An 18,415-nucleotide genomic window follows, 5' to 3' on the forward strand; every position below is an offset into this window, starting at 1 on the left:
AAAAGGGTCACTCAAGGCCATGGCACAAAAGAACAACAAGCCTTCTTTAAGAAGGCTTGTTGTTCTTTTGTGCCATGGCCTAAGAAGCCTAAGAAGGCTTCTTAATGTCTACGAATCTCAGTTCAAACTTCAAGCTGTTAGCAGTCTTTAGCCCGTTTTTGACGAACAAGCATGCATGCTGGATTTGAAAAGAACATGTTTTGGGCAATATGATCAGAATATCCTGGGAGGTACTAGTGGCGAAAAAAAAGAACCTCTGGGAACTCAGATTGCCTGGGAGGAAGCACAGATAATATTATATACAGCTGGTGGTCACATGCCACCGTTCATGGTGGTATGTAGAAATGTAACTGCATCGCTATATTACTATTACTAGGGCATGCCTCCTGGCACAGATTTGGGCTCTATTGAGGGCAACACGTCTTGCCTGTGTTTTACGCTTTCATTATTCTGGTCATTGTTTCAGAGTTCTTAACATTGGATTGTTGTGTTGTTTTATATTGTTTTGTGTTTCTATACTGTTAAGAATTTTGTAAATGTTGTTTATGAAAGGTATTATCTATTAGTATATGAATTATCTATTTATCTACACCTGTCTCTCCGTTTGGCTTCAGAGAAGAGAGGAAGAGGGTAAGTTGTGAAAAGATAGGGTTGGACCTCTGTGCCACACACACACACACACACACACACACACACACACACACACACACACACACACACACACACACACACACACACACTCTCTCTCTCTTCCTTTCATCCTTTATTTTTGAGCGGTGGTCACACCGTCTCCATAGCGTGGCCGTGTGTGTATGTGTGTCTGTCTGTATGTAGCCTCTGGTGTAGCCTGAGTACCCTGGGTGACCAGAGAGGTGCTGTTGAGTCTAGCCTGCCCTGAGCATCAACTGCAATACACACACACACACACACACACACACACACACACACACACACACACACACACACACACCCCCACAACCACCGCTCAGTTCACACGGGTGTGATTTTTTTATTTTGCTTTCATGTTTTCATTCTCACCACTCACCAGCGGAGAAAGTATAGATAGAGGCATTGGATGACCATCTGGCAGATTGCATAACCCAGACATTTTGCGTGCTTACCTCAAGGACACAGGGTGACAGACCGGGCCAGACAGAACATGTTGACACTCAGTGCTAACAAGACCCGACAAGTAGAGGCAGTGAGAACCGTTCAGGAAAACCTGAATGACTTCCCCTTGCTCTCTCTGTCGGCTGCAGTCCCCTCAGGGAGGACAAGCTGTAGGTCACCTCAACATTTCCTCTGTTTCCTGATAAAGATGGCCTGCGGGTGGAACATTCAAATGTATAACTGTCCTTAGTCTACCTTAAAATGTGTAGTACTTTCTAGCCATCTTATCGGGTTCAGGGGTCATCACCATGCCAGCTGGTGATGGACATTTCCATCAATATTTTGTTTTTGCCATGGACATGCAAAAAAGTGATCAATAATATTACCAGAAACCAATATTATAATCAACATGTCCGCGCGCACACACACCATTATAATTTTCTTAGGTCCCAATTAGGCCAACTGAATGTCAGTCTCCAGGTTTTCTTCCAAATATATATGACACTTACCGGTATTTACTATGACACTATGGCATATAGGGGTCCAATATTACTAGTGGTTCTCAAATGTTTTATTTGCACGAACGCCCATAACACTGAGTGTGTACAGATGGAGCCAAATGGACCCTTAGGTCCATTTGGTTCACGTGTACACTCTCAGTGGTACAGACCTGTTATGGTCATTCAGGGATATCTCTTTATGTGTTTCTGGTAATATTATTGTCCTCTCATTTTTATGTCCGTGCTGGCAAAAATTTAATTTTAACAAAAATGTCCACCACAAGCCAAATTTTAAAACAAGCCACTTATCAAAACATTTTGAATAAAGAATAAAATCTAATTCGTTTTGGGGCTATAAAGCCAATCTACAAGCTCACAATCATGCATCACAACATGTTGTGAGCTTGTAGACCAGCTATTTTCTTTTCTTTTCAGCCTATAATGGCTAAAATATCAGGGTTAAAGTCACTAGCGGCTACTTAGAAAACTTGGAGACTGTGAAGTCGTCCTCTGTATACTGGCAGCTAGGGAGCAGTCCTAAGGACATGTGGCATGGTCCAAGTATGTCCATGTCCTTATCAGTAGCCTTACTAGCCTAGGCCTACAGACAGTGTTTCCATCTTACATTGCAGGAGCAAATGGCCACTTAGCTGCCAAGGTATTATACTTTGTATGGTTGTTATTATTATATCGACAGATGGCTTTTCAGAGGACAGTGTTACTTGAGGACAGCAGGAGACAGGATGTTCTACCAGCTGAACTAGTTTTTTGTTGTTAGATTCAACACGTGGTTTCCATGAAGGTGAACAGGTACTGTAGTCTATGTTGATGAGGAAGTCTAAGGTATGCCAACAATGTAAAAAGATACTTGAGTGTCAAATCAGATAATTGTGTACATGATGAGTGATTAATGAGGGGCATGGCAGGATTAAAAGAATGCAGTGTCACAATCATTTTACAAAGGTGCCTAATTTTGATGAGGTGAGGTGAGGTGAGGAGGAGGTCTGGTGGTCAGGCTGTGGATCAAGGGTTTCCATGGATTATGATTGTGGAGTGTTATTAGAGTTGTTATTAATTATTATTGGACACTTTGAAACACTTTCTCTCAACTGAGAAAAATCTTCTTTACTTACTTACAGTTCTGCTCTCTCTTACCTTGGTGCTCCTTCTCAACAGAGGACATGCCATCTGTTTTTGCTCCTTTCTTGCATTTCTTGCATTGGTCACTCACATGCCATTGAATTTAGTTGTTTAATTGTCTGACACACGTGCACCTCATACTCTCCATTATTCCATATTGTCTAAATAAATATCTCACAAAGGATTGAAGGCATGTTTTTTCACGGAATTAAGGCAGCTATTAGCACACATCACGTCTAGCTATCTTATTGTCCTCACCTGATGCAATTATGTGCCGCGTGCCGTACAATACCACAAATCTCCTGCAACATATTCGTGTGCATGCCATCCTGACACTGTATGAGTCACCAAAATGATACACACCTTATTTTTTAGATTAGATTGTGAATATTTAGAATATGTTTTTACATTATAATGAAAATTAATATACAATATTTTTCCTTTAAATAAATTGCCACGGACACAGATAAGTCTTGCCACGGACATGTTTGTCCATATTGATGACCCCTGATTGGGTTCAGAATCTCTCTCTCTCTCTCTCTCTCTCTCTCTCTCTCTCTCTCTCTCTCTCTCTCTCTCTCTCTGTCTAACATAAGATGACTTTTCTGGATGGATCTATGTTTTCCATAAACAAAGCTGCCCCACTTAAAAGGTGATAATAGTTTTGTCTCTATGAGTGACTTTGACCCAAGTGCGTACTGGCCTAAAGTGTGGTTTATGCTTTACAGACCTACAGTACCAGGTCTGTTTCTATCAGATTGCTACCCTGTAGCTCTGCAGATGAAGATCATAGAGAGACCTAGCTATGGTCCATAGCGTTAGTGGAGTTAGGGAGAACTCCACTAACGCTATGGACCATAGCGTTAGTGGAGTTAGGGAGAACTCCACTAACGCTATGGACCAGAGCTAAGAGAGACCATGACATAACGACTGAAGGATATCCAGGGTCCAGTCAGCATGTTCTGATTTATCCAGTGTTGGTGGCGGTGATTTGTCTGAATAACAGGATATGTCAAAACCCCTCCTAAGAGGAAGAACTGGGACTGTGTCCTTCTGTGGCCCTTGAACCCCGGACACAGCCCTGGCTTACTGACCTGTGTATGTGTGTGTGTGTGTGTGTGTGTGTGTGTGTGTGTGAGTGTGAGTGTGAGTGTGTGTGTGTGTGTGTGTGTGTGTGTGTGTGTGTGTGTGTGTGTGTGTGTGTGTGTGTGTGTGTGTGTGTAAACACTTGTTTACTGTCAATGTGATAAATAGAGATTTCTAGACAAGGACATCTGTCTTTAGATAGCCCATGACATAGTAATGTGGTGGAGATTGACTGGGGGTTGGAACATTATCAAGACATCTCTCCATGGTCAAGAATATAGGCTACTCACTGTTTTGTTTTCCTGTGTGTGTGTGTGTGTGTGTGTGTGTGTGTGTGTGTGTGTGTGTGTGTGTGTGTGTGTGTGTGTGTGTGTGTGTGTGTGTGTGTGTGTGTGTGTGTGTGTGCTGTAGCCTTGAGTGTGAGGCCCAGCACCTGTACTTTGTCTCTCTCTAATTAGGCTTCCTTTCTACTTTCTATTACAGGAAGTGGAAATGGAACATGTACTACTAAAGGAAAGCCTGTGACAAAGGACAGAAGGTAAATGAATGCCCAGTAATTATCAGTGGGCATTTAGCTGACATTCTTATCAAGATAAAGCATAATAAGTAGTGTAGCAGGGGCAAAAGCCACAGCGTCAGTTAAAGTAGCAAATATTCAGGGACAGGAAGTTACTGTAATTGATTAGCTTAGAGTACATTCTAAAATCACTAATTAGCAATGCACTCAACTACTCTTGATAAGGCAGGAATGACATCTTATGGCTTATGCTGTTGGTACATTCAGAATGATATTCCATTTATTAATGAACAATTAGCAGTACTTCAGTTGCATATAATAGCTGCACACACCGTCGTTATCGAGGCTTGGAGTGAAGCTGTGGAAAGGTCACATGAACAGAAGGATCCAGTCACAGAAAGAGTGGATAGATTTGATGGCAGCATAAAATAGTCTGATTAATTTTGAACATGAAATGTGTTTGATTTATTGTCTTTTCAAACCAGTATAACAGTTATATTTTGGTAAGCTGCATCATGCAATACTGAAGAAATATGTCACCATAACACTGCCCTCTAGTGTTTAGGTAGGGTGTATGCAGGTTACAAATACAGAATATTTTGTTTCACACTAATTTGTGTAGAGGTCAAGTCGAGTCGAGAACGTATAAATTGTGTGGTCCTCTTCAACATTACAAACAATAGTAAGAACCACATTGAAAGTGGAATGAATAAACACCCAAATGTACATTGACTAATCCAGAATCATAGCAAATACATCTTAATGCATGCAAAACAAGCTCTTCCCAAAATAGTTCAATATACAGTACAGCAACCTAATGTAATGACTTTGATGTAGCTAGTCCATTGCTAACCTAATTAAGGGGGGTGTCATCATTACCTGATCTGTAAGTAAGTAGGCTAAGTAAGTAAGTATTAAGTAAGTAATAACAAGCAGACAAATATTTTTTTCTTATCTTTTCTTTTCTTTTGCTTTTTTACTTTAGGGTTAGGGTAGTAATTCTCAAGTACTGTGTTGTCTCCATGTGCAACTTCTAAAAGCTTTATACTTAGGCAATACCTTCCCAGAAGGTCATGTATTTTCTGAGCATTATGTTTCATGCAAATCTTCCCATTACATTTTGAGATGTCATGTGTGCAATTGGAGATTGAAGCCTATTGGTGGTGCTAGAGGAAAGGCCTTAAACGAAAGTCTCCTAAATCAATTGTGTGTGTGTGTGTGTGTGTGTGTGTGTGTATGTGTGTGCGTGCGTGCGTGCGTGCGTGCGTGCGTGCGTGCGTGCGTGCGTGCGTGCGTCTGTGCGTGCGTGCGTGCGTGCGTACTTGCGTGCGTGTAGTAAAATATGGCAAAGAAGTTTAGGGATAAGGGGTAAGGCACAGACAGAAATAGGGTCCTATAAACTAACCCCGCTCATCACATGATGAGCTCTTTCTCACATAGCCAGTGAAGGTAAGTTCCACAAGGAGCATTATGCCAACTGGCCATCACAGGCTGGCTGTGATTAGAGTACACACAGTCCTGTCTGGAGGGCCCATTGGCTGGCTGTCGGTCTGCCCAAAACCTAGAACACAAAACGTGTTATCCAAGAGTCTCACAAGAAAGATAGCAACGAACATGGCGGGCGGAAGTGGCCGATTTTTGCAAGGCCACGCCCAGTCCTCACCCCCTATTGTTGCTGTCGGGCAAAAACCTCTTATCTCCATATTTTTACTTTTTGTATGTTTTTTCAAGCTTCTCTTCTTGTAAACTGATGCCCTACTTGATCACACAAAATCATCAAAAGTAGCAGATCCACAAGCTTGAAACGCAGCTCAAAACCCGGCATGTTTTGTAGATCTGCTACTTTTTGCTGTTTTTGAATTTGAATCCTGAAAAGCAACGGTTTTGGAGATATGAGGTTTCCACCCGACGATATATGATTGTTCATTGTTCTCAATTAATTCTCACCTTGTGTTCAGCAGGGTTTCATCCACCCATGTCCACCTTCCGCCCCTGATGGACAGACCCATCCACACGTCAACAGGGTTATCTGAGCCATAGGGGAGCGCTATCTGTTGGTAGAAAAGTAAAGCATAATAGGATTACAGAATATATTCATGCAAAATTGTTATGTCATACATTGCTAATTCATCGTTGGTTATGATAGGCTACTGGAAAATGTTCAGATTTGTGATAGACAGTGAGCATGCTGAACATCAAAAATATTAAAACAAAATAGGATTTTCTTCTGTAGTCTATTTCTCAAAAGCTGCCCATATTTGGGATAAATTCGTTTATTTTAAAATGGCATACAGACCTATTGATTTATACTTATTTTAAGCATGGGCCCCCATTCACAACTAGTATAAATTTGGTTTCAGAAACTCACAATCAAACACACTCACGCATGCACGCATGCACGCACGCACGCACGCACGCACGCACGCACGCACGCACGCACGCACGCACACACACACACACACACACACACACACACACACACACACACACACACAGACGCACACACTCTCACACACCTGTTCCTCTCTGTTGTTTATCACCACTAGGTGAGCTCCTCTCCTCAAGCAGTCCAGCCTCGCCCCCTCCCAGCTGTTGAGCTCAGAGGAGAGCAGGTAACAGCTGGACAGGTGTAGGCTCCATCCTACAGGACACAGCTGGTGTTGTTGCTCTGGTCCTAAACACAACACAGGGTGGAATGATGAATATAACACGTTGGGATGATGGTAATATCTAAGAATTGTAAAGCCTAATTTATTCAGATTTTGTGCAAAAATCTGTCCTTGCAACTGGCACTGAGAAACTCCATCCTACAATGAATTAAGCTTAAGAAAGAGAGTTTGCTTTTTGAAAGTTTATTCTACTATTGGTCATCTCATATTCACAAATTAACCTTCAAGCTGTAAAGGACTTGACAAATGTATCGAACACATTTCCCTCACAAACTATTGTATATTCTTTCAATATTTTGGAAACATTTTGAAGCCATTTAGAACTGATTTATCTTTTTGCAGTACTGGGCCGTTCCAAGTTGGGAATGTGTGTTAAAGAAAGCAATTAAGCAAAGCAGGGCGTAACAAGAGAATGTTGTTCAATTGTATTAAAATATAAACTGTTTGCAAGGCATCATATCCATCACTCACCCTGTAGAGCCCTGATGGGAGGCGTCCGTCTCTCGTTCTCAAGAGCCCTTATGCGATTCATCAACATACTGATTTCGTTCCGCAACAGGTCTCTCTCTCTGGTCAAAGCATTGAAGCGCTCCACCAACTGGTTCTTGTCTGAAACTGCTGTGAGGTTCCGGGTACAGTCATCATACCGGGCCTCAATCTGCTCATAAGCAGCTTGTAACTGGTTCCTCTGATCAGCACCTGCAGTCAGGTTCCTGGCACAGTCCTCATACCTGGTCTGCAACCTGTCATAACCAGCCTGTAAACGCTTCTTCTGCTTCCTTAGATTGTTCAGTTGGTTTCTCTCGTCTTGAGCCAGGTCTGTGGTCTCTTCTTGAGCCAGGTCTGTGGTGTCGTTAGTTGGCATCACAGTGTTGTCATATTTTGCACAGGACTCATCTGCAGGCAATTGAGATATGAAGGTTCCTCATTTTTATTCAGTGTTTACAGTGTAGTTAAACCTAATCTTGCAATGAGACTAGTCTACCAGGACAATGTATTTACTCTGCCTTGTTTTTATTTTTTTATGAAAAGTGAGCTCAAACCACACTGAGCATAAAGCCTCATTGTGCAATATGCCATATAGCACTACTGTATGTGTCAATGGCATTATTTCCAGGCCATGTGATCAAACTAGTACACTTCAACATACCTACTGTATATTTAAACATTTTGCTAATTAAAGAACATGCGTAGCTACAACTATGTTGTTATACTGCAAAAGGCCATGGCATTCCCAGCATGTCCTGGAGATGCCTGAGGGGAACAGGAGTGTATTTTATCCTGTGCTTTTATCAATTGTTTAATGATTAAATACTCACAGGAAAACACCCGTAGAGAAATGTTGAGAGTGGCTTGTAGGAAGCACAGTAAGCCAAAGCTGATGGCAACCGCTCTGTAGACTTTTGAGTCTGGTAGAAACACACACACACACACACACACACACACACACACACACACACACACACACACACACACACACACACACACACACACACACACACACACACACACACACACACACACACACGAAGAGGAAGTTGTTTTTAAGAAATCATGTAAGAATGCAAGACATTTGTTTCAACATTGTTACCACATTTTGAGAAATGTACTGTACTGTTACTAACATATATCTAGAAGGGGTCTAAAAGAAGCGCTGTCCCACAAATTACAAATCATCAATCTTGCAGAGATTGCTGTATTAGAGAACAATCTCTGCAGAACAGCTATTTTCAAATAATTGCATAGAGGTTAATATATGTTTTGTACTAATACAAATTTACAATGTACTATATAGGCCTAACTAAAGTTTTCAAATAATTGTTGTGGAGTAAAAGTACAATATCTGCCTCTGAGATGTAGTGGAGTAGAAGTAAAAGTACTGAGAATTGGAAATACTCCAATAAAGTAAAAGTACCTCAAAACTGTAAAAAGTAAAAGGTATCTGGTCACCAAGTAAGAGTGTTTAAACGACTGCATCATGCATGGTGTCACGGTGGGATATTCGATTTGCATATTTTCTCTCACATGCATCATTTTAGCGTACTGCAGATATTCTATGAAGTCAAGTACCCTGCCTAGAATTAGTCAATATCACAAATTAGAAATGTCATACCCCTGTACCATAGTAAACATTGTGTGATGAGAAGTCTTACCTCTATCGTGTCTCTTTTTCACCCCCTCCCGCTTTCTATCATCTCCTAAATCCTGACAATTGACATAATCTGCCATCTCTATGTCCTCCATGACAGCACAGTGGAACCAAATGTTAAACAGCACACTTGGTTCTCTTTTTAACACATTTATTTCACAAGATGTGCTCGCGCATGCGTGCGTTTGTGAGTTTGGAAATCACCCACAAAAAAGAAGAAGTACTAAAAAATCACATACTTCCCGCGTTCGTGGTTCATGCTGGATTACAATTCAAATGTTGTGCTTTGACTAATTCATAATTATAATATATACTGTATATACGTCTATTAACCAATGATCCATTGTGTGCTCTGTGTATTGCTGTTGTTGTTGTGTTATTGTTGTATGTTTTATTTTATTTTATTTTATTTCTATGTTTTGTTGATGTTGTCTGAACTGTCTATGAAAGTTTTGTGTCTAAATGTATGACAAATGTATGAATTGTGTAATCTGTGGACCCCTTTGAAAACGAGATGGTACATCTCAAGGGGTTATTCCCAATACAATAATTTAAAATGTCCCTTTATCTTCTCCCCCCCCCCCCCCCCTCTCTCTCTCTATATATGCTCATTTATATGCCATGACACAGGCTGGCATAAACACATCCAGAACAGCAATACAGTGTCGGCACAGCTTGACACTGCATGGACAAGTGTGTACCAAAGTAATATAAAATGTATACCATCTTAAACTAGACATACAAGCTGAAAATATTCTGACAATGGAACATTACACAGGTCTCAGAACTGTACACAGGTCAACATCCACCTCACAAACACACACACAACCATATGTACTGTACAGAGTGCGTCTACCCCCTCACTTGCTTTGAGGTCGGAGGCTCGGAGCACATGCAGTTTCTATTTTACCTTCAACTCGTCTCAGCCACATTCTGTCCTGCTGTGTCTACAACAGCCCTTTCATTAACTTGTGTGTGAGTGATTGAGGATGATTTGTCTTGGTGGATCCAAAGTACTGTTGCTGGTGACACTCTTACAATTTGCATCAGCGTTGGATGACATAGGTAGAGTATAACAGTCGTTTTTATTCACCATGGTAGCCTACAGACATATTACACAATGCTTGTTTTAACACAGTTTTGAGTATTCTTTCTCTGCACACAAATAATCAATGCAGTAGGGGTGTATTTCTTATTTTCTTATGTTCATATAACTCATATTTCTGCAACGCTGACGATACAATTTCACATTTGATGATTAACTACTATTTTTTCGTACTAGTGACACATTTTGTGAATTGCGAATTTATATCCCAACAGTTTGAAACATATTCATCCATGTGCTTTTTGAATTGTGTATATTGTATGCAAATACCTTTTTGGTAACACACTTCTCAATGGTACAGCATCACCCCAGTGTATTAACATAAGCTATAGCAACATGCTGTAAATACAAATTGAAGTCTCTTAAGGTGTACACAGAGACCATGAAATGTAAGCACTGAAATGTTCTGCATACAGTACTTTTCCATTGTTGAATACAAAATGAGACCATTGCAAAGTAAAAGTATTATGTTGTCAATTGTCATTCAAATGTGGAGAGTATTATAAGTTAAGTTAATATTTGGTCATCATTATACATTTTTACCAAAGATAGTGTTCTCTAAGCCCAATTCAATTGATCATTTTATTTAAATAATTGACTGAGTGATTATTTTAAATCATACAGCCTGGTCTATCTCTGAACTATCTCAAAATAGACATATAGTTTTTTGTCCAAGGTGTTCCTCATGGTGACAACGGGGCAAGACAGGTTAAACAAAATACATCATATACATCATGATAACAATTTAATCTGCACACTATTACCCTCATGGGTATTTTTATTGATGATGTTTCGACCCGGGGGGCTCTTTCTCAGACATTTATTTCATGTTATAGTTTTGATCCAGCACCCCAGCCTAAATTTGCGTGACCTTTGTCACTTTGTGACACCTTTTTAATAGACAAAATCAACATAAGCAGACCAGTAGGCCTACTGTGAGAAATTAACATTTGGTTTGTGCTTTTGTTTTGATCTTTCAAGAAAACATAGTATAAGTTTGTATTTAATTGTGTTTCTACAAATTTGAAACGCACAATGTACAACTTTCGTTTTCTTGCCTGTTCTATCTCCTCCAGGTAATCTAAATCTCACGTACCCAAGGGGGCAAATCAATCAGGACGCGGGCACATCGGCCACACTTACCTGTAAGGCATGGTACAACTTCAGGCTATGCGGCTTTGTTGAGGTGGCATGGTATCAACTTCCCAGTACCAAGCTGACCAATGTCAGCAGGTACATTACCACTGTTAACGAGACGGTGAGAGAGGGCGACACCAGACTGCGACAGGTGGTGACAGAGATCGTACAGCTGACCCTGGAAGACAAAGGGGAATTTCAGTGCAACGCTGAATGTGAGAATGGCGAAACAGCAAAGGGGCACATTGTCGTGATCAATGTGGAATAAGGTACCTATCTGTGGTTCAGATCTTCTATTTGGTTAACTTACCATTTGTAAAGACGTTACATTGATCCTTGTTAATTCCTGTTCAGTTTCTCTTTCTTGGTTGTCACTTAATTCATGTATTTTTCCAGGTCCAATGTGGTTGCACATTTACTGTATATCATAGTTATTAATACTTGTATAATTAACTAGAGTCCAGTCAATGTCCTTTGTTTAATTGACTGGCTACATTTATCAGCACAAGTATATTCTCTTCTCTTGCCCGTCAAGGTCAGAAGCATCCGATCCGACAGCTGGAGTTCCAGTCTGGCAGCTTTGATGCAGGAGTCAGCCATGTACCCAGATTGGTTTTCTACCTGGGTCTAGGCCTAGGATTTTCACAAAGGGAACATCTGCTACTATGAATCCCTGGACAAAATACTCAAAGCTTATCATCCCAGTTAGCCCAAAGTCTGACAACAATGGCTGTCAAATAAAATAAGTTTGAAACTTATTTTAGTGCAGAAAAGGTGCAGTTGATGCCTGTAAAATAAAAGATTTTCTTATTTCTTATGACAAACTATTCAATACCAAGCAGCTTCTCTGTGCATTTTAAATCTGAGCCCCTCTAACTGTATATAGCCTATGTTCCCCATTTTCAACTGTTTTTATTTTATTTTGACACTTGCATTGGCAATGTAAACTATGTTTTCTCATTTGAATTGAATTGAGTAACAGATTATACAAGATTTGGATCAAAATTGTTGCAACATGTGACATTTACAAGTGTTTGATCTTTAGGTTGTGCATGTTCCTCTCAGTGGTCTCACTCTGTGTGTTACTTGTCGCAGTGGGCCATGTAAGCCTCGCTTCAAGACAGGAAACCACATCTGTTGAGCTCACAGTAGCAGGATGTTTGTTTAAATTACATGACAAATTTAGCAATCTAATGTGTCAAAATTGTGTTCCAACTTCCAAGTCCAACCACTGCTTAATTATGTATTATATGCTTTTTTAACCATTGTACAAAGACTATATGCTGATTTATTCACTTTGATGATCAATTGTTAAATGATGCCAGCATGGAAACTGCACAACATTTCTCACAGAAAAGGATGTCATCTTGGGTAATGTTGTCGTTTCCTCTTAACGACCACTGTTTGTGTATTCTTATGATGGAGGGCTACAAGCTTCACGTTGAGACAGGAAACCAGAGTGTTGCAGTAGCAGAATGTTAAAATGATGTGCAGGTCGATTCTCAAGCTTGTGGGGAACGTCTGAGAGGTCTGAGGTGTTCTGTTGAAATCACACGTGTCTGGCCTTTGTCATTAGCAGCTTCCATTTACAAATCATGATTGGGCCATCTACTCAATGACAGTGTTGATGTAATTACTCAATTTAACGGTGTAGGCCTAAATAATACTAAAAGAAAAATCACAATTACAACAATTAAAAGGTATCTCTTCAATGACATGATGGGAGAGAAAGATAGCAGTAGAAACTCTTGAAACAGGAAGAAGTCCACCAGAGGTCTATATACTAAGCCCCGATCATTTTTTAACCCTGTCTACCTACATTAAATATTTTTGCTGAAAATAGCCATGGCGACATCTGCTTAGCGGCACGTTGTTTGTGAGCGTGTAGATTTAGCAAAATGCTCGTCAATTATGACGTGCCCAGAATTGGCAAACTAGGATTCAAGTTGTTAACAGACTAAATGGATTTTACATGTACTGTATAACGTTTTTGATGCCCAAGTAAAAAAAAAAGTCTTTGACACTGAAAAAGATTATAAAGAGTCTTTGACTCTGATAAATATGTGTTGCACTACCGTTCCGTTTGTAAGCATGTTAGTAAAGTAATCAATCAAGATATTTTCATTGTGCTCCACTATCTTCCTGGGTTACATTTTTTCTTTCTGCCCAAACTCCTTTTATATCGATTGTACATGTGGGAAATAGGCGAAGAGGTTAACCTTTTGGATGTTAAAGTAGTTATTATAACTCAGCAATTATGAACAACCTGATGTAGACTGTACGTACATTTAATATTGTACTGGTATATCCATGTCCATATGGGATATGTTCAGATTTCTCTTTTATTAATCACTCAAGAATATAATGACAAAAATAACTGGCCTGGGTGCATTTGATATAGAGAAGAAAACTAAACCTTCCAATTTTTAGTCACAAACACACTTTAAAATTGATCAAAAAGACATACAATTAAACATACAGTAATATACAGTATTTAGGCTTTTGCACCATTATCAGCAATATAGGCATTTCAGTACTCATCCAAGAAACATTGTGTCATTATATATATACAGGATATAAAGATTTGGAACAAATCAGCATTTCTTTTTAATATAATTTAAATAGTATACAAAAGAAACCCGATTTAAAATGTGTTTAAAGGTAGCAGCTCTGTTTCATACTGTATGTGCAGTAGGTCTAGATCAGATGTCAATCAATGGTTTGTAGTCCTTAGGGTGGTTGTGTTCCAGTCTCTAGCCTTCTTTTATCGCAACAGTTCACAAATCTTGCTGCTGTGTTTGCACATGGTTGTATTTCTCCCAGTAGGTATGGGAGTTTTTCAAGGTGGAGCATCTAATGTAGATGTTTATCTGGGGTCATGTACAGCATAGGAACATCAGGAGCTCTGAGATTGCCCAAGCTTGGTGAATTTGCTCTGGAGGAATACTCTGGGGACACATAAGCCCTCTTTCTTGTTGATGGTTTCTCTGAGGACATATTCATTGACCACACAGCTGAAGCCCGCCGCCTCAAACAACTCAGCCAGGAGCTCTGAAAAAAAAAAAAAAGAAAGGAAAGAAAAGAAAGAAAATGTGGTCGCTAAGTTTTACGAAAGGAAAATCAGAGTGGCAGCAAAACAAAACCATCTGACATCTCATTCATAACATTCAACTAGGGCCAATCAAGAAGCATGTGTTTTTTTTTATAATCGACTAAATTGATTAGTCTAATAATCACTAAAGCCATATTTTACTTTAACATAAAACGCTGTTGCGCAAAAATATCAATCTACAAACACTTTGCATTGTGAGCTTGTAGAGCTGCTATTTTTTTAAACTCGATTAAATCAATTTGTTTGATTAACTATTGCATCTCTACATTCACTGTAGAATTCTGGTTAGGAATGCTGGTCTATAGAAAAATAAATGACATTTTAATCTGAACAGATTAAAAACAGAAAGAATATTTAGGGGAGAATGTCTACCCACATGTATCCCAATCACAGAAAAGAAAATGAATTTGTTCAGCTGTAATGTAAACACAATACTAACCTTTAGAGAAGAAGTAGGACCTGGTACCGTCCTGTCGGCTGTAATGTAAACACAATACTAACCTTTAGAGAAGAAGTAGGACCTGGTACCGTCCTGTCGGACATAGAAGTTGTCACCCAGCTTGCTGCCAGCTTTAAAGCGAAGCATGGCGTGATCATTAAGACCATAGTCTCTGAACAGGACAATACCTCCTGGCTTTAACACCTGTGAGTGAGACACACACACACACACACACACACACACACACACACACACACACACACACACACACACACACACACACACACACACACACACACACACACACACACACACACACACACACACACACACACACACACACACACACACACACACACACACACACACACACACACAGCACTTTAAATGGGTGCAGAGAAAATATTTTATACCGATTTGCGTGATGTTTGGACAAAATCTGTAGGAGTAATATGCAAAAATCGGCCTTCTGGTGGCGCTGTAACAGGCCAATGTGAAAGCTTTGTGGCAGATGTTCTGCTCTGGCCTCCAGGGAGTGCGTATTCTTAAATTCCTAGCACGGCTCTTGGCTATGTAATAAAGAACATTAATATCACTTTCTTGGACCGCAAATTCCAGGCAGATTTGCCACACTAGGAGGCAAATGGAAGCCGATGGAATGCACTGAAGTCGAGAGAGATGAATGAACTCTGTATCTTTGAATGATCGTGACCATTGTCAGAATCAGTTCAGGCAGACAAAAGAATACCACGCGTTTTGATGTCTTGTTTTTCGATGTACACAATATATACTTTTGAGGCGTTAACAGACAAGACCACCATTGCTAGAATGTAAATTAGCCTCAGCCCATACAACCCAGTCAGAAACTAATGTGTGCCCTTTAGATACCTCAAAAAAGTGCTGAGCTCAGAAAACAACCGCTTATGTCTTTAAGAGTTTATCTGACAATGGTTGCAATAATTACAAAATATTGTTTGTTCATACGCTTGTTGTTCATCCGGCTCTCTAAGTGACTTCTAGCTCTAGTTTGCCTCCTGGTGCATCTTACATGCCATTGCGTACAATGTGTCCATACCTTCTTTACACAGCCTTGGTACAGGTTAATCTACTAGAGCAGTGGTTCTCAAAGTTTCATTTGGTTCCATTTGTACACTGTCAGATACAGTTAAGGGGAAACCTTGACATTTGCAAGTTTGAGAAACACTGTACTAGAGGAGGTAAAGCACACAAGCTTAGCAACCACACTCAAAGACTTAGAAGCTTTTTACTAGTAGCACTAGGATGTGTTTACCTTGCAGATGTTCTCCAGAGCCTGCCTCATCTTGTCAGGGTGGATGGCTGACAGGACAAAGATGAGTGTAACCACGTCCACACTGGCCTCTGGCACATTGTCCCTCAAATCATTGTGGGTCAAGTCACACTGGAAGGCACAACACCGCTCAGGGCTGTACAATGGATTTTGCTGTCAGCAGAAGAAGGAGTTTGTGTGTTAAATCTATTTCCCCAAGGGAAAAGAGTTGATGACCTTTTAACCACAACCACAACATGGCACATTTTTCATCAACTATTTTACATGCAATATCTCTTCTGGGGGTCGCTGGCACAAAACATTTTCAGATGGGGGTCCACGGTCAAATACATATCAATTTGGGCCGTCCTTGGCACAAAAAAAGTGAGAACCACTGAACTCGAGCAATATGGGTTGGGTTGATTGCTAAAGGGCACCTCAATGTGAATTATCAAGAAAGGGGACTCGACAACAGATTGCTGTGATGGTGTGCTGGAAGCTGCCTTACCTTGACAAAGTCCACAGCTCGTGGCGAGAAGTCACAGGCGTAAGCAAATATATTGAGATCCTCTCCAAGGAGGGGGAAGATACAGTTTCCTACCCCACAGCCTGCTTCAAGCAACACCAGTCGCTGGGACTCAAACTGGAAACCATGAGGAAAGACAGACAATGAATGGCCTTATTCTAAAGACGTCCACAATCACAACACCAGAGGCAGCTCCACTGGTCATGTTCAACCCAGATTTGGCTCAAACAAAGGGTTAAATTATTTCTCCTGCTATGCCACACAAATGTGGCATGCCCTACCAAAGGCCTTAAGGCTTAGAGTGTAAATCCCTACTCTCCTTTAAAACTGCCCTGAAAGAACACTTACAGGTGGCTGCAACTCGAAACTGGCCCCTAAACAGTCCAAGCCTATCCCTAGCCGCAAATTGCAACACTAGATTTTATTTTAATCGGATGAATCTAGGGTTGCAATACCTCCCATAGGCAGCCAATGCATCATTTTTTGCTATCTGATTGTATTAAACGACTTCAAACTCACCAATATCGTGGCTCTATGGAAAGCTTGGAATTTACTCTTGCTATCTGCAAAGTGTTTGTTTCCGAAAAATCCACCGTAGAAATGTTAGGAGGTACTTTCTATCAAGAAATTGGCTTCAGGTGATTATTTTTTCTAAGTGCTGGAGATTGGAAGCGCTTGTGGGAAGTCACTCAGCGGTCCTGTGTACCACCTGGTTCTAAATGTCACATAATGCAGGAGGCAGCGGGACGCTGCGTAATAGAAGACGAGCGCTTCCGAAGTTCAACACTTAGAAAATAAACCATGTCTGCTCGGATTTCTTGACAGAAAAGAAATCATGACAATTCTACGGTGGATTTTTCGGAAACAAACACTTTGCAGATAGCAAGAGTAAATTCCAAGCTTTCCATAGAGCCACGATATTGGTGAGTTTGAAGTCGTTTAATACAATCAGATAGCAAAAAACCGTTTTGATGCATTGGCTGCCTATGGGAGGTATTGCAACCCTAGATTCATCCGATTAAAATAAAATCTAGTGTTGCAATTTGCGGCTAGCCTATCCCTACCCGTTTACTGTACATATATTATTCTTTTTCTTTCTTTGTTTTGCATAGTACTGTTATATATTAGTCATTTAATGTCTCAATTAATTGTGTACAAAGGACCGAAATGTAAACAAGCATAGTGCTTTCTTGGGTTTAAAATCATATTAGTAGACTTTGTATCTGAACTATATTGTCCTGTGCTTTTCCAATGGGAACTGCTAATAAAGTAATCTATCAGTTTGCAACCACTTGTTTAGGAAGCTAACACTATACCTGTCGACAGGCCTTGAGCTCTTCAAACTCCCTGGTGGTCCAGTGTCTGTCCTTGAAGAAATTCGTGGCGTTTCTCTTGTAGAACAAATCCCAGTTCTTCTGCGCGTCTTTCTCCAGCTTCAGCTGTTTGAAGTCACACACCAGACTCCTGTCAGTTGTTGTTGTCGGGAGTTTCTCCGACTCTTCTTTGGTCAAAGTTCTGTTTATGATCCCAGTGTTGGTTTGTTCGGCCAGGGGGACCGAGGGCTGGATCTGTTGAGCATTCACTTCTTCAGGAGCTGCGACCTGAGCTGAGTCCACTTCTCCTTTCATAATGCTGCT

General features: G+C 40.4%; 2 protein-coding genes across 2 annotated transcripts; both read right to left on the minus strand.

The window, feature by feature from the left end:
* Window positions 1–5,766: 5,766 nt before the first annotated feature.
* LOC308298356 (asialoglycoprotein receptor 1-like) lies at window positions 5,767–9,270 on the minus strand (the record flags this gene model as incomplete). The annotated part of the gene is made up of 6 exons (XM_080741939.1): window positions 9,176–9,270; window positions 8,342–8,431; window positions 7,494–7,919; window positions 6,870–7,027; window positions 6,301–6,404; window positions 5,767–5,914 (listed from the first exon to the last, which is right to left on the minus strand). The coding sequence occupies exons 1-6, from the start codon at window positions 9,264–9,266 to the stop codon at window positions 5,767–5,769; spliced, it is 1,017 nt and encodes a 338-aa protein (XP_080598065.1). The 5' UTR covers window positions 9,267–9,270.
* Window positions 9,271–13,891: 4,621 nt separating this feature from the next.
* LOC308298365 (tRNA N(3)-cytidine methyltransferase METTL6-like) lies at window positions 13,892–18,406 on the minus strand (the record flags this gene model as incomplete). Its single annotated transcript, XM_080741951.1, has 5 exons — window positions 13,892–14,464; window positions 15,027–15,168; window positions 16,256–16,426; window positions 16,761–16,895; window positions 18,095–18,406. The coding sequence occupies 5 exons, from the start codon at window positions 18,404–18,406 to the stop codon at window positions 14,310–14,312; spliced, it is 915 nt and encodes a 304-aa protein (XP_080598077.1). The 3' UTR covers window positions 13,892–14,309.
* Between the last annotated feature and the right edge of the window lie 9 nt (window positions 18,407–18,415).

This window comes from Nannobrachium achirus, assembly GCF_963921795.1.
Source record: "Nannobrachium achirus genome assembly, chromosome: 2".
NCBI classification, from domain to species: domain Eukaryota; kingdom Metazoa; phylum Chordata; class Actinopteri; order Myctophiformes; family Myctophidae; genus Nannobrachium; species Nannobrachium achirus.